At 40.3% G+C, this 25463-nt stretch overlaps 1 protein-coding gene across 2 annotated transcripts in view; it reads right to left on the bottom strand.

Annotated features, from left to right (window-relative positions):
- PLXDC2 (plexin domain containing 2) overlaps positions 1–14523 on the bottom strand; it is a 662310-nt gene extending 647787 nt beyond the window's left edge. Inside the window, exon 1 of one of the 2 annotated variants that reach the window (XM_006887048.1) lies at positions 14409–14523. In XM_006887048.1, coding sequence (XP_006887110.1) covers positions 14409–14520 — 112 coding nt within the window. In that variant the 5' untranslated portion in view covers positions 14521–14523. The remainder of the gene's footprint in view (positions 1–14408) is intronic. The other variant, XM_006887049.1, reaches the window with a different exon arrangement.
- Positions 14524–25463: the final 10940 nt, after the last annotated feature.

Here is a 25463-nt window from a genome sequence, read left to right as displayed (position 1 = left end):
AAATACAAGGAATTTTATCATCCTAATTTTTTTTTTCTTAAGTGGTAGTACACTTAAATTCTCAGTCAGAAGTGTTATTAGATTTCTAAATGCAACACTTTCAGCCAAAATACCATCTGTGGTTTGCTGTGTGTGTGTGCGCGCGCACTTTCTGCCTGGCACCAGAGTGTGTAAGGAATGCATCCTATCTCCATACCTTTTCAATCAGTCAGGATGGAGGGCTATATGAGGAAGAATATGGCATCAGGATTCAAGGAAGACTCATCAACAACCTATACTGTGCATATGACACAACCTTGCTTGGTGAAACTGAAGAGGATCTGACCTTTTGCTGCAAGTCAAGGACTGTAGTCTTCAATATGGATCAAAGCTCAACATCAAGAAGACAAAGATTCTTACCATTGGGCAATTAGCAGCACCATGATAGATGGAGAAGAGCCTGAGGTTGTTAACAGTTACAGCTTGCTCAGCTCCACAATCAACACTCTTGGCAGGAGCAGTCAGGAAATAAAAAGATGAACTGGATTGGCAAAGTCTTCTCTCAGGGTCCTCTCCAGAGTACTGAAAAGCAACAATGTCAGTGTAGGAACTAAGGTGTGTCTAATCCAGGCGATGGTCTTTGCAATTACTAGCTATGCATCAGAGAGCTATAGAATGATTTAGGGTGAGAAAAGAAGAATCGATGCCTTCAAATTGTGGTGCTGGAGAAGCGTCTTGAACATACCATGGACCACCAAGAAAACAAACAGATCTACCTTGGAAAGGATGAAGACAAGTTTCTCTTTGGAGACTAGGACTTTGAAGCTCTGTCTCATATACTTTGGGCACATGGCAAGAAGGGACCATTCCTTGCACAAGGTCATCATGCTTAGAAGGGTGGATGGACAGTTCAGGGAAGGAAGACCCCGGTGAGATGGATTGATGAGGTAACTGGGGCAATAGGGGTTCGTGTGTCAGGATTAGTGAGACTGGCACAGGACAGGGCAGGCTTCAGTGCTGCTGTACATAGGGCCACAATGAGTGGCAGGCGACTCGACAGCACATAACAACAACAACAGCTTGCCACTGGCCCCCATGTGGTATACTTCCCAAGAACTTAGGAATTAGTAATCCTTTCTTGAGCTACCCAAGTTAGTCAGTCTGGGATCTCCTCAATGCTTCCTAAGGAACAATGAAAATACAAAGCCAGCTGGATCACAGGATCAGGAAAAGTCTTCAAGTCAGCAGCCATTTATACTGGCACTGTGCACAACAGAACAAAACAGGAATGTGATTCAGACTTTAAAAAGGCCACTGGCAAATAGTCACTTTAACACTTTGTTATAATGCTCTGTGGTACCTGCTCTGAATGGCAGATATTATAAAAAGGGACTTGCTTCTTTTCAAGATGTTTAAAGATAGAATACAAAATGATCTAGCAATTTAATGTGTGTTCCATCAAAAGTCCAATAAGGATATATTTAATGAAATTTGGAATTTTTTTTTTATAAAATGTGTACAGAATAATAAAGAAGCTACTATAATTTGACTTCTGAAGGTCAAATACAAAGAAGACAAGTTTGTGTCACTGGCTATAGACTTACTATAAAGCTGTAATAATTAAGACAATACTGATGCAGATAACACCTAATGTCTGCTTTCACATCATCCAACCACATATTAGTTTGTGGTTCCCTTAATGAATTTTATTTTGTTTCTTCAAAGGGAAACTAGCTCTCCTTTTAAAATTGTCTCATTCTCAGCCTCCTCAAATTGGTTCCAACTCATAGTTGACCCTCTGTTGAGTCTCTGAGGAGGTAACATGAAGGAAAGATTATCCATCTCAAACTTCTAGGGAGGTACAGGCTTTGGTTGGGCAGTGGAACTGCTAAGTCTATGTCACCAGAGCACCCTTTTGCCCTATTTGTGTATTATTCTCCCTAATTGTTTTCAAAACTCCCAGTCCCTTGCACTGGACCAAAGAGGAATGCAGGTTGGTAAGGCAGAGGACATGGCTCTGCGTGCAAAGTCTGGAGGTTTTTTCCAACAAAAGGTTCATAAAACTTTCACAAAGATCCAAAAAGCTTCATAACACATTGATTATCCATTAAATCAATGGCATTTAAAAAAATAAACTGAATTATTATAAAAATTGTTTTATCGTAATCATCCATGTATTTACATTTATCAAGGAAACTATATTCACCAAGTCTCAAGTCAAACAACTTGTACAAGATATACAGTGAATATAAAATTACAGCTTCTTTAAAAATCTTATATGTAAGATTTAAAAACCCAACCAACTTACAAATCAAAACAGATTCCACATTCTAAAAGCTATGTAATTTCCAATTATGTGAAACAAGCATATGAAAATGAAATACTGTGCATTATCTTTATAATCTAGCAAGACTGTAAACTAAAATTTGAAATAGCATTTTTTAAGCTTACAAATCAGCTTTAGATTCATAGGCTCTCTAGAGTTTTCAGAGAAACTATAAAATACTCTTTAAACTTTTGTTATGTGGCATTAAAAAAATCTCTACTGATATCTCTACTGATACTCCCTAGTGTGAATAAGATACTCTTATTCACAAGAATAAGAATGCAAATAAATAGCAATATGCCTCTTAATTCAACTTTTGTTTCTTGGATTAAGAAATTATTCCCAACTACACATGCATTTCCAAAAACTGACCCAAACTATCTGGATTGTCATCCAGTTATCAAGTTGATGTAAACTCACTGGAACCCTTCCAGACAGAGTAGAATTCCTCTCATATGGTTTCCAAGGCTACATTATCTTTACAGAAACTGACTGCCACAGCTTTGGTTCTGTGGAGTAGATGGTGTGTTTGAATCACAGATCTTTTAGTTAACTTTGAGTACTTAATCACTGCACCACCGGTTGTTGCTACTGTTTTGTTCCTTGCCATCGACTCAAAACTAACTCTGTTGCCCAGCCAATGCAATTTCAGAGGCTGTAAATTACACAGGAGGAGACTGCCTTTCTCTTGCTGAACAGCTAGTGGATTCAAAGCATGTTCCTTCAGAATTGCAGCACAGTTTCTTACCACTACTGCACCATGGAAACACTATAAATTAGTAATAATTATGGTGGCCTAGTGGCAAGAAGCTGTGCTACAATCCCAAAGGCACACAGTTCAAAGCCTCCTCGGGAAAGGGATGGGCGATCTCCTCCCATACAATTAACTGCCTCAGCTCTAGGTGTCTTCCAACTCTATGGTACACAACAACAATGAAAAAATTATAGTAAGATTGTCTAACTAAATCAACTCCCTCAAAGAAACCAACCCCAAAGTTGTACATTCCCAGGCTCTATATAAATAGTGAATAAAATAAAACAGATACTATGAGGAGATACATATCAGAGTCCAGAATTTATAAAAGAGTATTCATGGGACCATTTATATATACATGTACTATACTTTAGCTAGTCTTAAACATAAAGCATGAAATTAGTAAAATAATTAAGGGGTTAATTTTTTTAAGCCAGCAAGTTCAGCAGTTTTCCTTTAAATAGAACTCAATAGGCACTAAAATATTAGTCAATACACAAAAAATCATTTCAAAGTACTTTGCTGGGAAAATTCTGCAACAGAGTCCATCAATGTCATTTATGTATAGATATTTCTAATAGAAAACCACTAAGAAACAAGAGGAGAAGCCAGTCAAAAGAAGAGTCAGGCTCAGTAACAGACATACTCCAGACCATCCCCGCAATAAGGCTCATGGGTCCTTTGGGGCAAATAATAAACAATTAAAAAACTATAAGTACTTGACTACTAATCCAAAGGTTAGGGGTTCAAACCCATTCAGATACTTTTAAACGAACAGTCTGATGATCTGCTTCCAAATAGCACTGAAACAGCCATAGAGCACAGATTTACTCTACACAAACAGCATCAATATGCCAGAACTCACTTGAGGGCCACCAGTTTTTGGGATAGTGGTAGCTACAGTCTATCTCTGTATCTGGGAGAGATTTAAGAGAGCTGGTCTAGCGGCAAGAAGCTGCACTGCAATCCCAAAGGCATGTGGTTCAAATCCACTAGCTGCTACAGGAGATAAAGATGGGCAATTTCCTTACATGCAAATAAACTGCCTCTGAAAAGTCACTAGAAGGTCAGCTATGAGTTGGTCCCAACTAGACAGTATATAGCAACAATCTAAATAAGCCAGGTATGATTCTTAAAATAGATTTTATCAGTTCTAGACTTCCTTTATAAAAGAAAACAACACAGAAGGGAAATACAGTTTAAAATATTCTGATTTTTATGCAACTTAACCACAAGATAAAATCCTTCCTATCCCCTCAACATTCTCAAAGCCTCAATGAACCATGTACTTAACCTACAAGATGAGATCTTGAATTATATAGTTACTAGAGAAAATGTCCAATTAATGAAGAAAAAGACAATAGATAAGATAGCAGAACTAAACAATAAGGTTCTAAAAAAAATGAAAATAAAAGCCAGTCTGTATCTTTGTATTTGTGAACAGCTATCGCCAGTCCTGCAAAAGAAACCATGAGGACAAGTTATTTTAACTTGGAGAATAAGAGACAGATCCTAGGACTTGTTTCTGTACAGCCCCTGCAGAAATAAATTTAAGTTTGGGTTTCTATTTAGATCACACACTCTCTGACCTCATGCTCAGATCTGCATGGTTTTTGCCCTACCCGTTGCCATCAAGCTGATTTTAACTCATAGGTTCCTTATAAAGCAGAGCAGAACTGCCCCACAGAGCTTCCCAGTCTGAGCTTTATGGAAGTGGCTGCCACATCATCTTCCCCTGCAGCTTCTGGTGGGTTCAAACTGAAAACCATTTGGTTAGTGTGGGGCACTTTACCCATTGCGCCGCTCCTAGCAATCTTAAACAAGTCCTTGAAAAGCCCTCAAATTCTCTGTACATACACAAATCTGTACCATCATTTCATGTCTCACCACCTTTTTAATTAAAGAAAGGAGAGGAAAAATAAAAAGCAAATATAAAAAAGGTTCACCATCTGATCATAAGCACACTGTAGAATATTTTAAGGTTTTTTTATTTTCCCAGACATTATTCTGTCCTTTTGACTGGGGAGATGTGACACTATAGGAGCTCTAGTGGGCACAGGAATGAAAAGTGCTGATCTGCTAACCAAAAGGCCAGTGGTTCAAGCCCACCAGCTTCTCCTTAGGAGTTATATGTGACCATCTTGTTCTGTAAAGATTTACAGTCAAGGAAAATTTAAGGGTCAATTTTCTGTTGTTTTATTGGGCCCCAATAGGAGAGAATTGGTTCAACGGCAGGGAGTCTGACTGTATAACCCCAGTGACAGTGGGCAAAAGTGTCACCACAGGACCCTCACTACTTATCGCGCTATGCCACAGAGTTCTCCTCTGCCCAGCAGAATCACTCTGTGCAAGTGTGGGGTCAGGGATAAGTGATAGAAGACATTCTGTGTAAATTCTGGTACAGAACAAAGATTGCACAGAGGTAACAAAGCTTTGAGAAAATACCTAGGACAAAAAGCCACAGACTGGGGTTGGGCAGGTTAAAAGAAAATTGAAAAGCAACTGATTAACACATTCTCCTATGTCTTACTGTGAGTACACATTATTTCTTTGTTTTCCAGATAAAAAACAAATACTACATAAGATGTTAAGTGAGAAAAACTCAAAGTACAAAAGATACGTAAGGGTAGGTAGGAAAGATACCATGAAGGTGCTGGTAGCCTTAGACACAAACTGTTCACAAGAAAATTTACATGCTTGTTGGAAGTGAGCCATAAATTGTGCTCTGAGCTTTGCAGAAAGGAAATTTTTAAGGGTATCACATCTGGTCACTATTCATAATGACAAGAAGGCAAAAACAAACCAGTCCAGAAGAAAAACAACTGTCTATGTTACTGAGACACAAGATAACTACTTTCACTCACTCTCCCTCCCCCTCTCCCTCTTTTCTCGTGACCACTCAGGGAGCAGGTATTATGCAATGCATTGCACAACAGCCTCAACCACCTCCCTTTCCAAGTTGCCATAACATGCTTTATAGGAAGTTTTACGAGACTATGTCTTGATGTCTCCTTCAATGTAGGTTAGTGGCTTCACAGGGATGCAGGAATATTTATTATATTAACCACTGCTGAAAATAGGCCACCACCACCAAATGTGTATGTATACAAAACACACACACACACAAACACACACACACACACACACACACACACGTAAGGCACATTCATTCAGAAACCAGCAGTACTATAGTGGAATACTGCAATGTGCTTTTTGGAAGTTATAACTATTAATCACATGTTCGAGGTAAATACCATCCCTTAAATGCATTAACAAAGTTTGGCAAGGCTCTGCGTCTAGGGCATAGGTTTTATACCAGTTTTCTGTGAAGCCAGTCTCTATATTCACTTCCATCTTAATGATGCAATAAGTCATAAATTGGGTCAGAAACACAAATAAATTTTTCAAGGTGACATTCACTCAATAATCCAGCTTGAACTATAATTCTATTCTGTCCAATGCAGCTCAACAACAATTCACGCTGTGCCTCAGGTAGATGCTGCAGGAGATTCAGAAATGAATGGCATTGACTCTGACCTCGAGAATGTGTAGTCTGGTAGAACATAGGGAAGACATGCAGAACTGAGGGCTCTCCTTCCAATATCCACTAGAGTTATGCACGTTTCTTCTAAAAGGCATGCTGTTGTTGTTGTTACGTGCCGTCAAGTCACTTGCGACTCATAGCGACCCTATGTACAACAGGCCTAAACCCTGCTCTATCCTGTGCCAATCGCACTGCCTCTGACACACCAATCCCGATTACCCCAGTCACTGAATCAATCCACCTCATAGAGGGTCTTCCCCTTCTGAGCTGTCCCTTCACCCTCCCAAGCTTGATGTCTCTCTCCAAGAACCTGTCCCTCCTTACAACATGTCCAAAGTATGTCAGACGAAGCCCCAGAATCCTTGCCTCCAAGGAGCAGCCTGGTTTAACCCTCTCCAGAATGAATCTGTTTTCGTGGCAGTTCATGGTACATTCAATACTCTTCTCCAGCACCACAGCTCAAAGGCATCAATTCTCCTTCTATCCTCCCTAGTCACTGGCCAACTCTGTGATGCATAACAAGTGATTGCAAAGACCATGGCCTGTATCAGATGCACCTTAGTCTCCAGAGTGACATCATTGCTCTTCAGTACTTTGGAGAGGTCCCTAACAGCAGACTTTCCATGGCAATATGTTTTTTTATTTCCTGGCTGCTGGTGCTAAGAGTGTTGACTGTGGAGCCAAGCAGACTGAAGTTGTTAACAATCTCAATCTCTTCACTATCCATCCTGATGCTGCCAATTGGTCCAGTGGTGAGAATCTTTGTCTTCTTGACATTGAGCCTCAAACCATACTGAAGGCTGCAGTCCTTGACCCTCTGCAGCAAGCGCTTCAGGGCCTCCTCAGCTTCAACAAGCAGGGTTGTGTCATCTGCATAACACAGATTGTCCCACCAATCCTGACGCCACACTTCTCCTCATAGAACCCAGCCTCTCGGATAATCTGTTCTGCATACAGATTGAAAAGGTTATGAAGACAGGACACATCCCTGGCATATATCTTTTCCAATTTTGAACCATGCAGTGTTTCCCTGCTCTGTTCTGACAACTGCCTCTTGGTCCAAGTATAGGTTTCGAATTAGCATGATCAAGTGTTCTGGGATTCCCATTCTTTTCAGGGTTAGCCACGGTTAGTTATGATCCACACAGTCAAATGCCTTTGCATAATCAATGAAACACAGATAAGACATTCTTCTGGTATTCCCTGCTTTCAGCTAAGATCCATCTAACATCCGTTCATATCCCTAGTACCACGACCCCTTCTAAACCCAGCCTGGTCTTCTGACAGTTCTCTGCTGATGTGTTGTTCTAGTCGTTTGGCATAGTGAGATTTAAGACCTCAGATCCTTTGAAAAGTGCTGTCACCAAGCCTATAAGGACTAGTAGTCATTGTTGTGTGCAGCCTAGTCAATTAAGACTCATAGGGACCCACGAACAATAATAGCTCTGAACCCGTCCCTATTCAGAACCAAACTCACTGTCTCTGACACACCTGCTCCTATTACCCCTGACACTGTGTCAAACCATCTTATCTAGGTTCTTCCTCTCGTACACTGACCCTCTACCACTCCAAGCACGAAGGACAAGGAGAAATGAAATTAAAGAAAAGAGAGATGGGGAATACAAGCTAATAACTCAGAATGATGAAAGTTCTCATTTGTTTAGAATGTAAGGAGCACATAGTTATGAGAGAGCAAGAAATGAGTGAATGTCAGGGTCTTGAAGGCCAGAGAGAAAAGACTACATATAATGTGGTAGAGAGATGGCTGAAAGGAGCTCTTGTGCCATAATGGTTAAACACTCAGCTGATAAACATAAGATTAACAGTTCAAACACACTAGCAACTCCACAGCAGGAAATTCTGTAAAGACTGCAGTCTAGAAAACCCTAGGAGGCAATTCTACTCCACCATACAGAATCACTGTGAGAAACAATTGCCTAGAAGGTATATAATGATAAAAAAGCAAGTAACTGAAGACTTTATCATTCATGATCATAATTGCTGATAAATCTGTTCATCTTTATAAACGTTTCTGCCACAGATAATATCTCATCAGAAAAGAAACTCATACAGCTACCTGAGAAAGAATACATATTTTCTCAATTTCTACATGATAGATCTGATTCCTGGAGAATGGAAAAAGAAAGACTGTTTTGAAGAAACTGTTATCTTCAACTAGCAAGCGGCACTTAAGCACATTTTCCCTATTAAATAGTATTGCTGAAGATTAAACAGAACAAAGTGCCAACTATACTAAGTCTATTAACTCTAAAACTCTGTGTAGACATCTATGAAACAATAATCCTATCTTCGATGTAAATTTCCCAGATCACACTATGTTTCAGTCAAAACTTAACTTCAGGCTTCAATAGATATCTATTTACCAAAGGAAAAAACTGATGTGCAGCTCATAATTTTTTTAAATGTTAGCATGCAGTCCAAAGTCATATACTGATAAAAGGTAATTAATGCATCACTATTTAAAAAAATTAATGTACATTTACCAGGAATATGCATATGAGTTATTCTTCTGTTTAATCCTTTCCTCTAGGTGTATATGCAAGGAGCTAGATGGTGTGTATTAGAGACCATTATCAACAGTTCAAGACAAAATTTTACAACTTTAGATAGTTCACACTGAGATTTCTTTTTCATATAAATTTTAGCAGAAAACAACAGAAAAAAATATTTTGCCAGATAAAGAATAAAATATGTTTAAGTTATCTGTTATTTGTAGATTGACTAACCCACTGCTTTGGTGGCATAGTGATAAGGAGCTGCAATTCAACTCAAAGCCTAGTGGTAAGGAGCTGGACTGCCAATTCCAAGGCGCAGGGTTTAAACCCAAGCCAAGAGCACAAGTTTGAATCCACTGGCTGTTCTGCAATAAAAAGATGGGTGATCTCCTCCTATGTCATTTACAATCTCTGTGGGTTCAGCTATGAGTATACTCTAACTTGCTAGCACATCACAACAATGTTGACTAAGAATGTAAGAGATGTTACAAACAAGAAACCAAAACCTTGCCCTGTCCCGGGCCTTCTGCACAATCACCACACTCAAGCCCACTGCTGCTGTCACTGCATGAATACATCTCATTTAGGGTCTTCTTCTCCTTCAGCGACCCTTTACTTGTCCCTGCATATCTTTCCCCAAATATTGGCCTGTCCAGGTAGTTTCCAAGACTGTAAATCTTTACGGGAGCAAACCACCCAGCTTTTTGTTTAGCAGCTGAATGCTTTGACCATCAATGGCACTGGGATCTGATGTAGTCCATCACTCACCCACAGTCATTGGTGGTGAATGGAAGCCTACTCCTAGCTGACTCTCCGGAGAGGTTTCTGAGGCTGTAAATGATATTGAGAGAGACTATCCATCTTTCTCCCTTGGAGCTAATGGTGAATTTTAACATCCAGAGAAGTTCCAACTTTGAGTTAGTAGCATAACTCCCTACAGACCTTGCCACCGAAGCATCTAATTTACAGTGACATTAAAACGAAACTCACTTCAGTGCAAAGTAGAACTGCCTCATGGGTTTCCAAGGCCAAATCTTCAAGGAAGTAGACTGCTTCATATTTCTCCGACAGAATAGCTAGTGGTTAAAACTACTATCTTTTTTTATTAGCACGCAAGTGTAAACTATACCACCAAGACTCCTTTTTTTCCACAGTAGTATTAAAGTTTAAAAGTGAGAATTCTCTGAGGTCCTAAATCACTTCTGCTTACTATATCATGATAATGAATTTCCTCTTGCATTAAGTAACATTTAACTAGGCCAAAATTGAACTACATGTTTTATACCTTTTTCACGACATAAAATTCTTCAAGGCATTAATAGATCTTTACATGTTGTCTACCCAGCTGTTTTCTAATCAACTGTTATGAGATAACTTGAGATTATATATAATAGAATCAGTCTAAGTTTATGTCTGTGTAAATTTCAGTCCTAAGACACAATAGCTATTATTGTGGAAGCTCTGGTGGCTTCGTGGTAAGAAGTTGTGCTTACAACTCGAAAGCATTTGGTTCAGATCCACCAGTAGCTCTATGGGAGAAAGATGGACAATCTCTTCCTTTGCATTATATTGCCTCTGAAAAACCCACTAGAGGGTCAGTCATGAGTGAGTTCCAGTTCAACAAACAGTAGTTAACAACAACATTTACAGGTGTGGGTAAATATTTTTCAAATATTCATATAAAATATTAAATATTCAAAATCGTTACCCACATTGTGATGTTATTGTTGTTGTGTACCATCAACTGGAACCAACTCATAGCTGACCCTTCAGCAGGTTTACAGAGGCCATTAATAACAATGGAGGAGACTGCCCATCCTTCCCCCCACATTCTAGAGTGGCTGGTGGCCTCAAAGCATGTGCCTTTGGGATTGCAGCACAGCTTCTTGTCATAAGGCCACCAGAGCTCTCTCATTATGTGGCAACACATTTTTAATCATAAACAGGGTATTTCAAAGCCATATTTTAAAAAATTTCACAATAACTTGTTAATGATCTCTAATTATGATACAAAAGACATCTGGTTTTTCCGACTGGACCTGTTTCACCATAAAAGTGCACTTAATAAGGGGGGGAAGGGAAAAAAATGCACTCAAAGTACATTCTTGGTATCAGTGGTGTTCAGTCCACTATGACTCACAGTGACCCAATAAACAGACCTTAACCTTTCCCTATCCTGCACCATTCTCAACATCTCTAATATGTTGGCAGCCACTGTTATACCGTGTCAATCCATCTTGCTGAGGGTCATCTTCTCTTTCCCCAACTCTCCACCTCTCCATTATGATGTCTTTTTCTAAGGATTGGTCCCTTCTGACAACATGCTCAAAGTATATGAGATAAAATTTTACCATTCTTGCCTTGAAGGAGATTCTTTCTTACATCTCTTCCAAGACAGGTCTGTTTGTTCTTTTGGCAGTCCATGGGATATTCAATATTCTTTGCCAAAAACACAACTCAAAGGTATTGATTCTTTTTTTGGTTATCCTCTTTCATAGTCCAACTTTCAGCTGCATAAGCAGCTGCTGAAAAATATCATGACATAGAGCAGGTGCTTTTTGGTGTTTATAATGACATCCTTGTTTTTTAAGATTTTAAAGAGATCTTTGACAGCAGATTTTTCTCAATCAACACATCTTTGGATTTCTTGATTGCTGTTACTACAGGTGTTAATTGTAGATCCAAGTAAAATGAAATAGTTGACAACATCAATCATTTTCTATCTATCCTAAAGCTGCCTTTAAGATCTGTTTCTATATTCAAAGTACAGGTCTTCACATACTGGTGACCTTACATAAATGCTAAATGACTAGTTGATTTCAACTAAAACTAGATATATAATGAAATCTAATTATTTTAAATTGATTCCCATTTATAAACATCATACTGAAATACCAAAAAGTATTCCATTTAGGAAAAACAAAACATTGTGGATCATTAATCTGAGAAATTGAAAGAATGAGAAGAAATTAGCATTTTCTCTGCCCTCTAGTGGCAATGAGATTAACTACAGAACTTACTACAGTAATACATAATAAAATGTCCCTGTTATGAAATCAAATTTCTTTTCCTTTGCCAAAATGTCTGTAATAAAAACTTATTGTTGCATGCCAAATTTCAAGACTGTTGACTTTTTAAAAAATGTCCTGTATTGAACTTTCAGATGCTGTTTTACAAAGAAAATGAGATATTATTCAGTTTCACCTTTCTGTATTTTTTGGCCAGGCATTTAATTCTAAGATTTTTTTTTTCATAAACTATAGCTATAGGTAGACTTAAATCCAGGGAAAATGATACTTTGGTTTATAATAAAGCCTCCAAAACCCCACCAAGACATTTAAAACTATTTCCTTTTTTATTCACTCCTATACAGTGTTTCTCCAGAAATTTTCCAACAGAAATACTTAAAATATTGGTATATTTATGTTTGATAACTTAAGCAGTTGCATTTTTAATTATCTGAATAATCATAAAGTGAGATGAATTTCACTGTCAGCCTGGGAATTCAGAATAGCAGGTATATACATAGTCCATTTAAAGTAATAAATAAAAGTTAAGGGGAAAATTATTTTTGTTTTTTACTGTAAATACATTAGTAGAAATAATCTAGTGTCAAAGAAGTTGTCAAATAACTCTTGATGCTTTTTGACACAGACTTCCTTTAACTTCCTTTTTGAAGTAAATCAACTTCTTTTGTCAAATAAATTGCTTTCCTTTAGTATTTATTTATCCTATGAAGATACTAATGCAACTTCCTGTTGCATCTTTTTAGTAAATGTTGCATCCTGAGCTGGCAAAATCTTCTATCAATCCACAAAATGAATCCAAGAAATGAACAGAGTTAAAAAAAAAAAAACAAAAAACCCAAACAACCTATTTTTATAAAGACTATCTAGTCAAGAACAATTACAAGTGTCTAGGAAATCAATAACACAGAAATGTGTATTTCATTCTTCGCTTTAAGTGCCGCCCTCTGTCCCTCCACAAACACCACCTCTGAATCACGAATACAGGAATGCAGAGTCAGCATCGAGGTTTTCTCTGTAAAAGTTTAATCCAGGGAAAATCTCAGCATGAGAAAATTTCCTTCCGATTTCCTTCAAGATTTACCTTTTCTGAAACCCCAAGGTACTCTCGGTGACTCCCAGGTTTGAGGACTAGAGAACTGTGCCTTTTCATTGACCATAATACTAACCAGATGGGGAAGCATACAGTTTCATTGACTGTAATCCTCAACAGAAAGTGTTCATTACCTTCTCTTTTCTCCCCAAGTGTTTTTTTATTTGCTTGCTTACTTGCTCGTTTGTTTTTATAACTGTCGTTGTTTGGCTGGCAGGAAGGAATGGTATTAAGGTTTCACAAATTTCTGTAGATCTTTTTCTCCCACTTCTCCCCCACTCCCCTGTTTCTTCACGAAGAGGCAGAAATGAGGTGCAGCCTGTCAGTGTGCAGCTGGACCTAGGCGCTCAGGCCCCGGGGGAACTCTGCCAGCAGCCGGCCAAGGCGACACTGGCAGCTCTGCACTCGCCCAGGGGCGCGGCTCTTCGCAGAAGGCGCACCTGGCAGAAGCGAAAGCCAGGGCCACCGGTGGGAGGGGGAGATGCGGAGACCAGAACTCAGCTCAAGGGCAATCTCAGGGCATTCTACTCATGCTGGCCTGCTTGAGAGACTGGCAAGCGGAGGACAATAGAGCAAGGGGTGGGTCTCCAGGGATGTACCCGCCCCCAAGTCTTCCACATCCTCGTCTCACGGCTGCCCAATCCCATCTACATTACCCCACTTCCAGGGTTCACTCGCAGACCGTGACTTGGAGCTAAGGGGAGGGCTATCTGAAGAAGGAAGAAGCCACTGCAGGGAATCATCTCGTGAGGGAAGATCTGGCATCCCTGGCGACCAGGACAGCCCCTATCATACATGCACCCCTTTAGTTTATCCTAGCAGCAGGGGATGGAGGAGGAGCCGACCAGGATACAGTCCAGAGATGCCCGCTCCGGACTGAGGTATCCAAAGGTTTGCTCTACTGTTAGCGCCTTGTCAGTGTAAGACCTAGGGAGGCAGTACCACCCCCTGCCGCTCAGGTGAGGCAAGCTGGAATCCTCAACAAAATTCCCATTTCCTACCGTTCCTCTCCTGCCAAACCAATTCTTCCCAATCTGGGAGCCCAAGTTTACTTGTAAAGCAACTACAATAACTTTCCCAAGGGCACACGGAGTAAGAGTGGGATAGGAAAGAGGGTGCCGGAGAGGTCTTCAGTCGCGCACCAAATTTACAAACAAAAGTGCATCTTACCTTTGATTTGGTTTCCAGTCTCCCCTTCCACGAACTGAAATCGCTCCATTAAAAAGTGGCAAAGTAACACAACTCCTGCAGCCGCCAGGTCGGCCCTGGGGAAGCGCGCCATGCCGCTGCCGAGCCCTCCCCGGCGGTCCGCGCCAATCCTTCCCAGCGCCGGTGCTTCGGGCTCCTGGTGGGAGCCGGGACAAGAGGTCGGGAGCTACCCACCGGTTCTCCGGGATTGCGAGGCCTGTGTAATTTCACTGGGATTTCTCACCTCGTGGCTGGGAGAAGGAAGAAGTGGGGTAGGATGTGGAGCGCAGTTCTCTGGACCTCGTAGTCTCTCTTTTCGCCAAGTTGCCAGCCTCGGAGCCCTAGCCACAGACACAGAATAACTGCAGGAAGAAAAGGCCACTTGCAGCCCGGGATCCCAAACTCTGGGTTCCACACAGCAGCGCCACCCCAAGTGGCTGCAGAAGGTGACTTCCGAGTCCGCGCGACGTGCTCCACTGGGTTCAAAACAGATTTAAATCCACAACAAGCGCTGGTGCTGCCTCCAAATCCGAGAATCCTGGCCGCTTTCAGGAACTTTCCCCAGTCTTGGGATGGCTCCCCTGGAAGTCGGGGTTTGCAGAAAAGGGGGCTCCAGTGAGCAAGTGAAACCCCTCGGACAAGTTTTTCTTCTTTTCTTCACCCGACGCCGGGCGCGCGTCCTTTCTCCGGGCCCCGGAGAGCTGAGCCTGGGTGGCTCTGGCTCCAACAGTCGGAGGTCCGAAGTCAGGGGAAATGTGTTTATTGAAAAAGAAAAAGAGGAAAGAAAGGGGAGGGGAAAGTCTGGCTGAACCCTTGCGGATAGAGGGTTCCTCCTTGCTCAGGAGGAGGTGGCCGAGCCCCCGCCGAGCCCCGGGAGTTTGGTGCGGAGGAGGTGCCGCGGCGCGCCCGGCGCTCGCAGAGCCACACTTTGGGAGTGGAGACAGCTCGCTATTTGCCAGATCGGCCGCTACACCCTCCTCCCGCCTCCTTCCGCCCTCCCCCTCGCTCCGCGGAGCGGCTCCCACCTTCCTCGCCGACCCAGCAGCCAGCGCCGACCTGCCCAATGGCTGCACTCTTTCCCGACCGGCTGCTGAGCGGCGCAGAGATTAAGCCGGGGGAGAAAAGCGAGGGGGCGTGAGAGGGCAACCCCGGCCGGCAGCCAGGGCCCCGAAGGGAGAGGAGGCGAGGAAACCACGCCAGGAAGGGCGAGCCGGGCACCGCCGAGCAGTCGGGGCGCCATCCCCGGACTCCCGCGCCCGCACCCGGGAGGCCCGCGGGTGGTCCTCGCGCGTGTGCTGGTGCCGGGACGTGGCTCGGCCACATGGGGTCTCCCCCGGGCGCTAATGGGTTAATTACTGCGCTTCATTCCCAGGGGGGTTTATGTGGCGGTAGTTGGAGTGTAAAGGAAGCAAACACTGAGTCTGTCTAGTCCTAGACCCCGCCAATCCTCCGGCGGACCCCAGACCCCAGAGGCGGTGGGATGGTGTCCCCCAGCAATGAAGTCCCACTGCCGCCTTGGCGGCTGCTTTGTAAAGTGTCGGCGGGAACAAAAGGGAGAGTTTAAAGAAACAGGAGCCCCATTGAATTCCTGCAGGGGCTTTAACTGGCGAACTGGCGCTCGCTGGCTAGTTTGTTTTCATTTTTTTTTCAACTTGTGGGTAGGCTTTGCCTTAACTCTTTCAAGTCCTGTCATTATTTGGTATATCATCTGCATGCCGGTTAACCCAATATTTAAAACACAAAGAAAGCAATGCACAGTGGTTAAAAGTATAGATTTCAGAGCCAGAGTGTCTGGGCTGCAATTTCATCTGGAGCCTTCTTAATAGCTATATGACTTGGAGCAATTTACTTAATTTCTTAGTGCCTCAGTTCCATCCGTCAAATGGAGATAATTATAATAATGCACTTAAGGATTTTTGAATGGAATAGATGAATTTAATACTATTTGCACAAAGAATTTAGAATAGAGTTACCTCAGAGTAAAAGACTTTGCAAATGATCCTTGATATAGAGTGAACAAATCATTAAGTGGCAAATTTATTCCACTTTTCTAGGTTCCAAAAGGTCCTTTTTGATGACATTCTGCGCGATGCCTTGAAGAGTTAATAGGTGTTTTCAACAGACATTTCAAGTGTGTGTGTGTGTGTGTGTGTGTGTGTGTATATAAAATAAATATTTCTGTACATCACTGGACATGTCCTATAGATAAGATGGAGATAGAGATGTTGTTAAGTCTTACTGAGTCAAGTAGGAATCACACTGAACCTATGAACAACAGACCAGAACCCTATCCTCATCACTAACACATTTGAGCTCTTAGCTGCAGACTCTGTATCAATCCATCTGTTTAGGGGATTCCTGTACTTCACTGACCTTCCACTTTCCAAGTGTGAAGTTCACCTTTCCAACCATGATGTCCCTCTCCTAACAATATGTCCAAAATATTTTAAGAGAAAGCTTCACCATCCTTGCCTCTAAGGAACACTCTTGTCTTTGCTGCAAGGCATATTTTGTTCTTTTGGCAGTACATGGAATATTCAACACTCTTCTCTCAGACCACTACTCAAATGCATCAATTTTCCCCCCTATGTTTCAGGGTGAAGATCTTCTCTCACTACTCTAAATGGCCGCTTTGGCAGTAGGAAACACATAGACTATTATGGAGATTGATTTTGGAATTTAGATGCACTCTTATTGATTGTGCCCCCTATGATTTTTAATGATTATCCAGTCGGTGATTGGAAAGACTATGGCTTGGATCAGGCACACCCTAGTCTTTAAACTGATATCATTGCTCTTCAGGACTTTGAAAAGATCCCTGATAGTAGACTTTCCGAATGCTATTCATGTCTCAATCTCTTGACTGCTGGTACCGTGGATGTTGATCGTGGATCCAAGCAAGATTAAATCTTTGGCAATTTCAGTCTTTTCTCTATTTGATGACTTAGTGGTAAGGAGTTATGCTGCTCCACAGAATATGAGTCATCTCCTGCCCTGTGATTTGCTATCTCTGAAAACCATCCTCAGAGTCAGCTAAGAGTCAGTTCTACTAGATGATACATATCAACCACAGTGTAGGTCTATATTATGTATTTCTATCTCTGTCCCTATATCAACTTATTGAGTTCAAGTGAGAGCTGACTAATAGCTGTGGCTCCAGCAGATTTTCAGAGACTCTGAATCATGCAGGACAAGATAGCCAGTCTTGTCTCCCATAGAGCTACTGGTGGATTTGAAATGACCACCTCTTAGGTTAGCAGTACAACTCTCTTAAGATCTAGGCCTCCAGCTCCCCACATTCATGACACTGGAAATGGATCCAGATACTCCAAAATAGCTCTATCATAGTCACTTAGCTGGTGAAGAAAAGGGAAATAGGTACTATAACATGTACCTACATGTTGAATGCTCAATTTAGTCTTTATTTCTAAAAAAAAATACTTAAGCTCATAAATGTCATAGTTATGACAAGGCCTTGAACTTTCTTGAGCCTTCTTTCACCTGTTCTTTGTCCCCATACAAAACTTGGTTCTTGTTTCTGCAAAAGGAAGAGTGTGTAAGTATTGGTTTCCCTTCATTGTGCAGCTGATATGGAACACCTGAAGTGCTTATCTGGTTAACATTAAGACCGAACACTAGGTTTTCTTCTCAAAACTAGATTGTGGTTTAATTGGTGATGGCGTTTGGTCTGCACCCCTAGTGATGTTAAGACTGCTTGACTTTCTGGAGAAAACTTTATAATGCTTTCTTGGCAACTCTATTGTTAGGAGCCATTGAGTGGGTTCCCCATTAAAACAGAAACACTGGTGGATGGTTGCAGCCACTGTGTTAATCTATGACATGCAGCTGTAGCTCCCATTATAAACAAAATTAGAGGGTGCTGTGAAAAAGCCAGGTAAAGCAAACATCTTTTGTTTTAGGTGACATAGTGCCAATTTTTGGCTCTTGGTGACCCCATGTGATATAGTAATACCATCCTATATAGTTTCCTACTCTGTCCTATAGAGTTTCAATGAATCAGAGTTGTCTAATACAGCAACAATCTTTAAAGAAGCCGCTTCTCAGGTCTTTCTCCCAGAAGCCACTTGGGGGGTACTAAAGTACTTCTCCTTCACCATTTACCCAGGACTCCTTCATTCTTGTTTTAACACCCCCAAAATACTCTCTGTGCTTCCACTAAAAAGGATACTTTCTCTTCTCTAAGAAAAAGTAGATCCTTACATTTCTCTAGGAATTTTTTTCTCCTTTCTGTATTATTTTATGTGAAAATTAGCAATGTTTCTTTTTCTTGTTTTTGTTTTGTTCTACAATGAAGTTTTTGTCCTTCTTGATGTTATATACATTTTTCCCTTTTCCCCCCCTTTCTACTAGTTTAATTTACAAAATTCGAATACATGGTTTTCAAGAACAAATTCTTTCAATATCCCTTACCCCCACTCATCAAATTGTACAATCCAATGGTTAATCCTCCCCCCTACCCCCTGCAAATCCACATCCCTCTGCTTCCAACCTCTCCCACTCCTCTTGGATCCTTATACTCATTCTACAATAATGGTTTTATACAACATTTATCTTTGTGAGACTGAGTTAGTTTACTCAGCATAATGCTCTCTAGTCTCTCCCAAGTTAGGTAATACTTTTGAAGGGTAAAAGTTCATGTCCATTATTGACAGGAATCTGTAAATCTAAAGAACTTTTATGTATTTTGCCAATCTTGCAGTTACCATTTAACTGTACTGTTTTATTCCTTTCTTAATCTTTTTCTGAAGATTAGCGAAAACATTTACATATAAAAGAAGTATACAGAAGTCAATCAACTGCTACATGGTGTTTCCAAGGCTCTATTCATTGAGGTTGGAAGCAGGAGTGACATCGACTTCCTAAATAACATGCCTCCGGAAACTGTGAACTTTGACAAATGCCTATAGTTGTAGAAGGGCTTCAAGCCTTTTGTTCATAGGGTAGTTATAAGTCGTGCTCGACATGTAGGCAACCAACAACAACAGTCATTAAGGAATTAGACTGCAAAATCCTTCTCTAATCCAAGTTAATTCAAACTGAATTTTCAGTTAGCAGTATATTGTTGTTGTTAGGTGCCATCCTGACAACTATGACTTATAGGGACCGTATGAACAGCAGATGTGAAACTTGTGAATCTTATGCCTTCTTCATGATCTCTATATGCTCAAGCCCATGTGGTTGTCAACTGTGTCAATCTACCAATTGACATATTTCAACAGATAGATGCTGTCCTGGATGTGCTCACCAAGTTAGACCAAGAAATCTGGAGGACAACCATTGAGCCAACTGATTTGAAGAGATATTTTTCCCATCCCCAAAAAAAGGTGACCTCACAGCATGTGGAAATTATCGAACAATATCATTAATATCACATGAAAGCAAGATCCTGCTGAAAATTACCCAAAACTGACTGGAACAGAACATAAAAAGAGAACTGTCAGATGGGAAGACTGAGTTTAGAAGAGTCCATAGCACAAGGGATATTATAGCCAATGTTAAATGGATATTAACTGAAAGCAGAGAGCACCAGAGTTGTGTCTGTGTTTGACTATGCAAGAATATTTCACCGTGTGGCTCACAATAAACTGTGGCTAAGACTGAGGAGAATGGGAATCCCAGAAGACTTGATAGTGCTTATGTGAAACCTATATTTGGACCAGGATGCAGTCATCAGAAAAGAGCAAGGAAACACGGCATGGTTCAAATCAGGAAATGTGTACAACAGGGATGCATCCTGTGATCATACTTTTTCAATCTGTATGCAGAACAGATTATCTGGGAGTGTGGGCTTTATGAGGAGGAATGTGGCGTCAGTATTGGACGAAGACGCATCAACAACCTACATTATCCAGAAGGCATAATTTTGCTTGCTGAAACTGAAGAGGACTTGAGGTACTTGTCGCAGAAGGTCAAGGACTGCAGCTTTCAGTATGGATTGAAGCCCAACATCAAAAAATCTCCAAAGATTCTCACTATTGGGTTAATAGGGAGTATTATTATAGATGGTAAAGAGATTGAGATTGTTAACAGCTTCAGCTTGCTTGCTACCCGCAGCCAGGAAATGAAAAGACAAATTGCATTGGGAAAATCTACTGTCAGGGACCTCTCCAGAGTACTGAAGAGCAATGATGTCACTCTAGAGACTAAGGTGTGCCTGATCCAGGCGATGGTCTTCACAATAATTTGCTGTATCCAAGAGCTGAGCAATTACTATGGATGATGGAAGAAGCATTGATTTCTTTGAGTTGTGGTGCTAGAGAAGAGTATTGAATATACTGTGGATGACTAGGAGAAGAAACAGATTCATCCTGGAGAGGGTGAAACTGAGCTACTCCTTGGAGGCAAGGAATTTGAAGCTTCGTCTAACATATTCTGAGCATCTTACAAGCAGGGACTAGTTCTTGGAGAGGGACATCATGCTTGGAAAGACAGTGCAGAAGAGGAAGACCTTGGATAAGATGGATTGACTCAGTGAGTGTGGTAATGGGAATATGTGTGTTAGAGACAATGAGGTTAGCTCAGTATACAGCAGGGTTCAGAGCTGTTGTACATAGGGTTTCTATGAGTTGCAACTGGCTCAACGGCATGTAACAACAACAATAGTAAAGAATTGCTTGAGAGACAGATTAATCAGGAATGACAAATGAGTGACATTCATTCTTTGATTATAGCAAACATCCAGGGTTGGTGTGATAGATACTCTCCCTTTAAAATCATTCTCAACAATACAGCATTTACGGCAGACTTGAGCACTTAGAGTTAGTGCCTTTTGTTGTTGTTGGGTACCATCAAGTCGAGTATGACTCTTAGCGACTCTATGATCAGTTGACCTGAACCCTGCCCTATCCTGTGTTATCCTTATCATCTCTGATACATTAAAACCCATTACTGAAGTCACTGTGGAAGTTCATTACCGGTCTCCCTCTCCTTCGCTGACCCTTCAACTTTCCAAGCATAATGTCTCTTTCCAAGGAACAGCCTCACCTACCTCCATGTCCAAAGTATGAAAGACGGAGCTTCACCATCTTTGCCTCGCAGGAGCACTCTGGCTACAATTTTTATAAGACATACCTGTTTGTTCTTTTGGAAGTCTATGGGAAATTCAGTTCTCTCCTCCAACACAACTCAAAGGCATAAATTCTTCTGCCATTGTTATTTATTGTCCAGCTCTCTGATAAGTAAAAGTTGATTGAGAAGACAATGGCCTGAACCAAGTGCACCTTAGTCTTCATTGCTCTTTAGAATTTTGGCGAGGTCCCTAACAGCAGACTTGCCCAGTGCAATATATCTCTTGATTTCTTCACTGCTGTTACCAAGAGTGTTGCTTGTTGATCCAGGGAAGATTAAATACTTGATAGCTTCAATCTTTTCTCCATCTATCATAATTTTAACTGTTGGTCCTAGAGTAGGGACCTTTGTTTTCTTGATGCTGATATTTAATTTATACTGGTCTATAGCCCTTGACCTTCTGCAGCAAGCGTTTCATATCTTCCTTACTTTCAGCAAGCAAAGTTATGTCATCTACATAATGCAACTTTTTGATGAGACTCCAATCCACAATCCTCCAATACCACGTACTTTTTCATAGAGTCTGGCTTTGTGAATTATTTGCTCATCATACAGATTGTATTTGAATCCTTGTTGTAACCCTTCACCAGTCTTGGGAAGTATTTTTACACATCCTAAGTGCAACACCAGTTGTATAAAGCTAGTTTCTGTTACCCATCTCATCCCACGTCCAGCTGTAACTATGCTAGGTTTCCAAGGACCTGAGCTAAATTGAACTTTAACTAATGCTGTGCTCAAGAAAACGCGCTCAGATAGGAAAAAGTGAGATGCAGTGTAGGCTGTAGTGCTTATTATTTCTTGTAGTTTATTGTATTGCTATTATTTCTGAAAATAGTGTTTGTCCAATTTAATAGGATTATTAAAAATCTCCAATTGCTGTCAGATAAAAGGAAATTGTTATTAGTGGATCACTTTATTCCCTCTAATGGTATGACCTTTCCCCCTGGGTCTGTGGCATTTCTTATTCCACTATTTACACTGGATAGGGTTAATTTTTTGACCTCTGATATATAATTACAAGACTCATTTGTTCATTTTGGCTGACTTCTGGGTTCAGAATCAGCCAGGATTATATTGTACTGTTGATGAATATTTCAGCTTGCCCTTTTATAGCTTTCAGTAGAAAATTTTATGAATAGTGTTTTGAGTCAAATAAGAATTTCCCACCCCCCCACCAATTCACCGAACAGCTAACATTGCTCTTTCTGCAGGAACATTTAATATGTAAGAATAGTTAATGCCTTATATTTGCATACAAATACTAAGCTCAGATTAAATTAACAATATATTTGTATTTGGAACATTCATAATGAAACAATATATTACACTAGAATGCCAGACATATTTGTACTGTCTTCTTTCAGAATTTTAAGTGTTTAATGATATTTTGACCAGGAAGTAGCAAAATACTAAATTGAAAAAAATACAAAATTGTGTCTCTCAAAGTAGTTGCTAAAGTTATTAAACTGAAATTATAAATTCTTACAAAAAAGGGTGCCTTTCCTTTGAAGTAGTGAAGGATGGTAGACCCACAGACTTGTACTTAGAGATGTATTAATAAAATATTTACATTAAAAATAAAATGGGCAAATAATAGTAGCAATCACTTACTGAATTAATAAATGAAAGGAATATATTCAAGTGTTTGCTATGTAATATGTAAGAATGAACCACCAGAACCTGAATCATAAGGCTAGTATGTCTTTCAAGTATCAAATCCAGTAATTGTGTTCCTGCATTGTCTGTTGAAGGCTGCTGCCCCTAGTTTACCCGCTTTCTCTGTGTGTTGGCTGCTGCAGAACTCAGGGTCAAATAGTCACCGGTACTATTAGTGAACAGACACAATAGCTTATATTTCATTACTTCACTTTTCATTCTTCTTGCCCTTTCTCTAAGTTTCTGCTTTACTTAGGTAGCATTTATAAGTTATTTACATTTTAGTTCACATATTCTGTTGTGGTATGTTTCACCCAATGTAACATTCACTCTTCTAAAACATATAGTTCGACTGATTTTAGAATATTCAAAAGGTTATAAAACCACCACTATTAACTAACTTCAGAACATTTTCATCATTCACTTGGAAAAACAGTGTGCATTAGCCATGACCCCGCATTCACACTTCACTCAGCCTCTGACAGCCACTAATCTCCTTTCTGTTTCTGTGGGATTGCCTGTTCTACACATTTCATGTAAACAGAATCTCACAGTACATGATCTTTTATGTCGTCCTCTCTCACTTAGCATAATGTTCTCAAGGTTCATCCACATTATATTACAGCATTTATCATTCCTGGATTGTGTTCCAGTCCTTTCTATAACCAAATGATATGTCATTGTTCAGATATACCACATTTTGTTTGTCCATTCAGTTGATAAATACCTGGGTTATTTTTACTCTTTAGTCTTTATGAATAATAATATTGTTATGGGAAATCTTATACATATACATACATCTTTTATATATGTTGTTACACTACTTTGAATTTTTTGAAGTGCAGTAAGCGGTTTTCCATAGAGACTATTTTACTCTCTTGTACTTGTAAAAAGCTGCACTGAAATCCTGATGGCACACAGTACTAATCTATCAGCTGCTCCCTGGGAGAAAGATGAACAATCTCCTCCCATGTGATTTACTGTCTGAAAATCTGCTGGAGGGTCATTTATGGGTGGTTCAGACTCAATAATACACAATAACATATTTCTACCAGTGATTATATGGCTTCTAATTTATCCACGTCTATCTCACTGATTCTTTTAAATTATAATAATCATTTTAAACAAACAATTACCCAAACTGAAGCTAAAGAAGGTTAAATCAAATCCACAAGAACCAAAATTTGACTTTGAGACTATCCTACTTGAATTTCAAAACCATCTCAGGAACAGATTTGAGACCCTCAGCACTAATAAGCTAAGTCCAGATGAGCTGTGGGAGGATACCAATAATATCATCCATGAAGAATACAAAAGGTCATTACAAAGACAGTGGAGGAAGAAAAGACCAAGATGGATGTCAGATGAGACTCTGAATATTGCACTAGAGGAAAGAGAAGTCAACGCAAAGGGGGAAAGAATCAAGAAATTAAGGAGCTGAACATATTTTAAAGAGCAGCACAAGAAGACATAGCAAAGTATTATAATGAAATTTACAAAAAGCTGGAGTCAGAAAATCAAAAGGGGTCAAATTGCTTAGCATTTCTTAAGCTGAAGGAACTTAAGAATAAATTCAAGCCTCGAGTTGCAATACTTAAGGATGCTTTGGGTAAAATATTAAATGGTCCAGGAAGCATTAAAAGAAGATAGAAGGAGTATACAGAGGTACTGTACCAAAGAGTTGGTTGACACAGAGGAATTTAATAAAACAACATATGAGTAAGAATCTGTGGTGATGAAGGAGAAGTTCAAGATGCTTTGAAAGAACTGGAAGAAAACAAAGCCCCAGAAATTGAGGGCATATTAATTAACTTAGTTAAAAAAACAGAATCTGTCCTGAATGTACTCACCAAGTTGTGCCAAGAAATCTGGAGAGGACAACAATGAGGCCAGTTGACTGGAAGAGTCCATATTTGTTCCCATTCCAAAAAAAATAAGATGATCTGACAGTGTGGAAATTAATGAAAAATGTCATTATTATCAGATGCAAGCAAGATGTTGCTGAAAATTACCCAAAAATTACTGGAACTTCACATCAACAGAAAACTGCCAAATGTGCCATCTGAGTTTATTAGAGTTCATGGTACTAGGGATATGATGGCTACTGTTGGATGGATCTTGGCAGAAAGCAGAGAGTAGCAGAGTTACATCTCTGTTTCATTGACTATGCAAGAACATTTGACCGTGTGGCTCACAAAAAACTGTGGCTATGTCTGAGAAAAAGGGGAATCCCAGGACACTTGATTGTGCTTATGTGAAATCTGTAACTTTGACCAGGAAGCAGTTGTTAGA

The sequence above is a fragment of the Elephantulus edwardii genome, unplaced genomic scaffold (genome assembly GCF_000299155.1).
Source record: "Elephantulus edwardii isolate Elephantulus edwardi_28Jun2011 unplaced genomic scaffold, EleEdw1.0 scaffold00054, whole genome shotgun sequence".
NCBI classification, from domain to species: Eukaryota; Metazoa; Chordata; class Mammalia; order Macroscelidea; family Macroscelididae; genus Elephantulus; species Elephantulus edwardii.
Note: the sequence above shows the minus strand (reverse complement) of the source record. Positions and strands in the feature narration are given on the sequence as shown.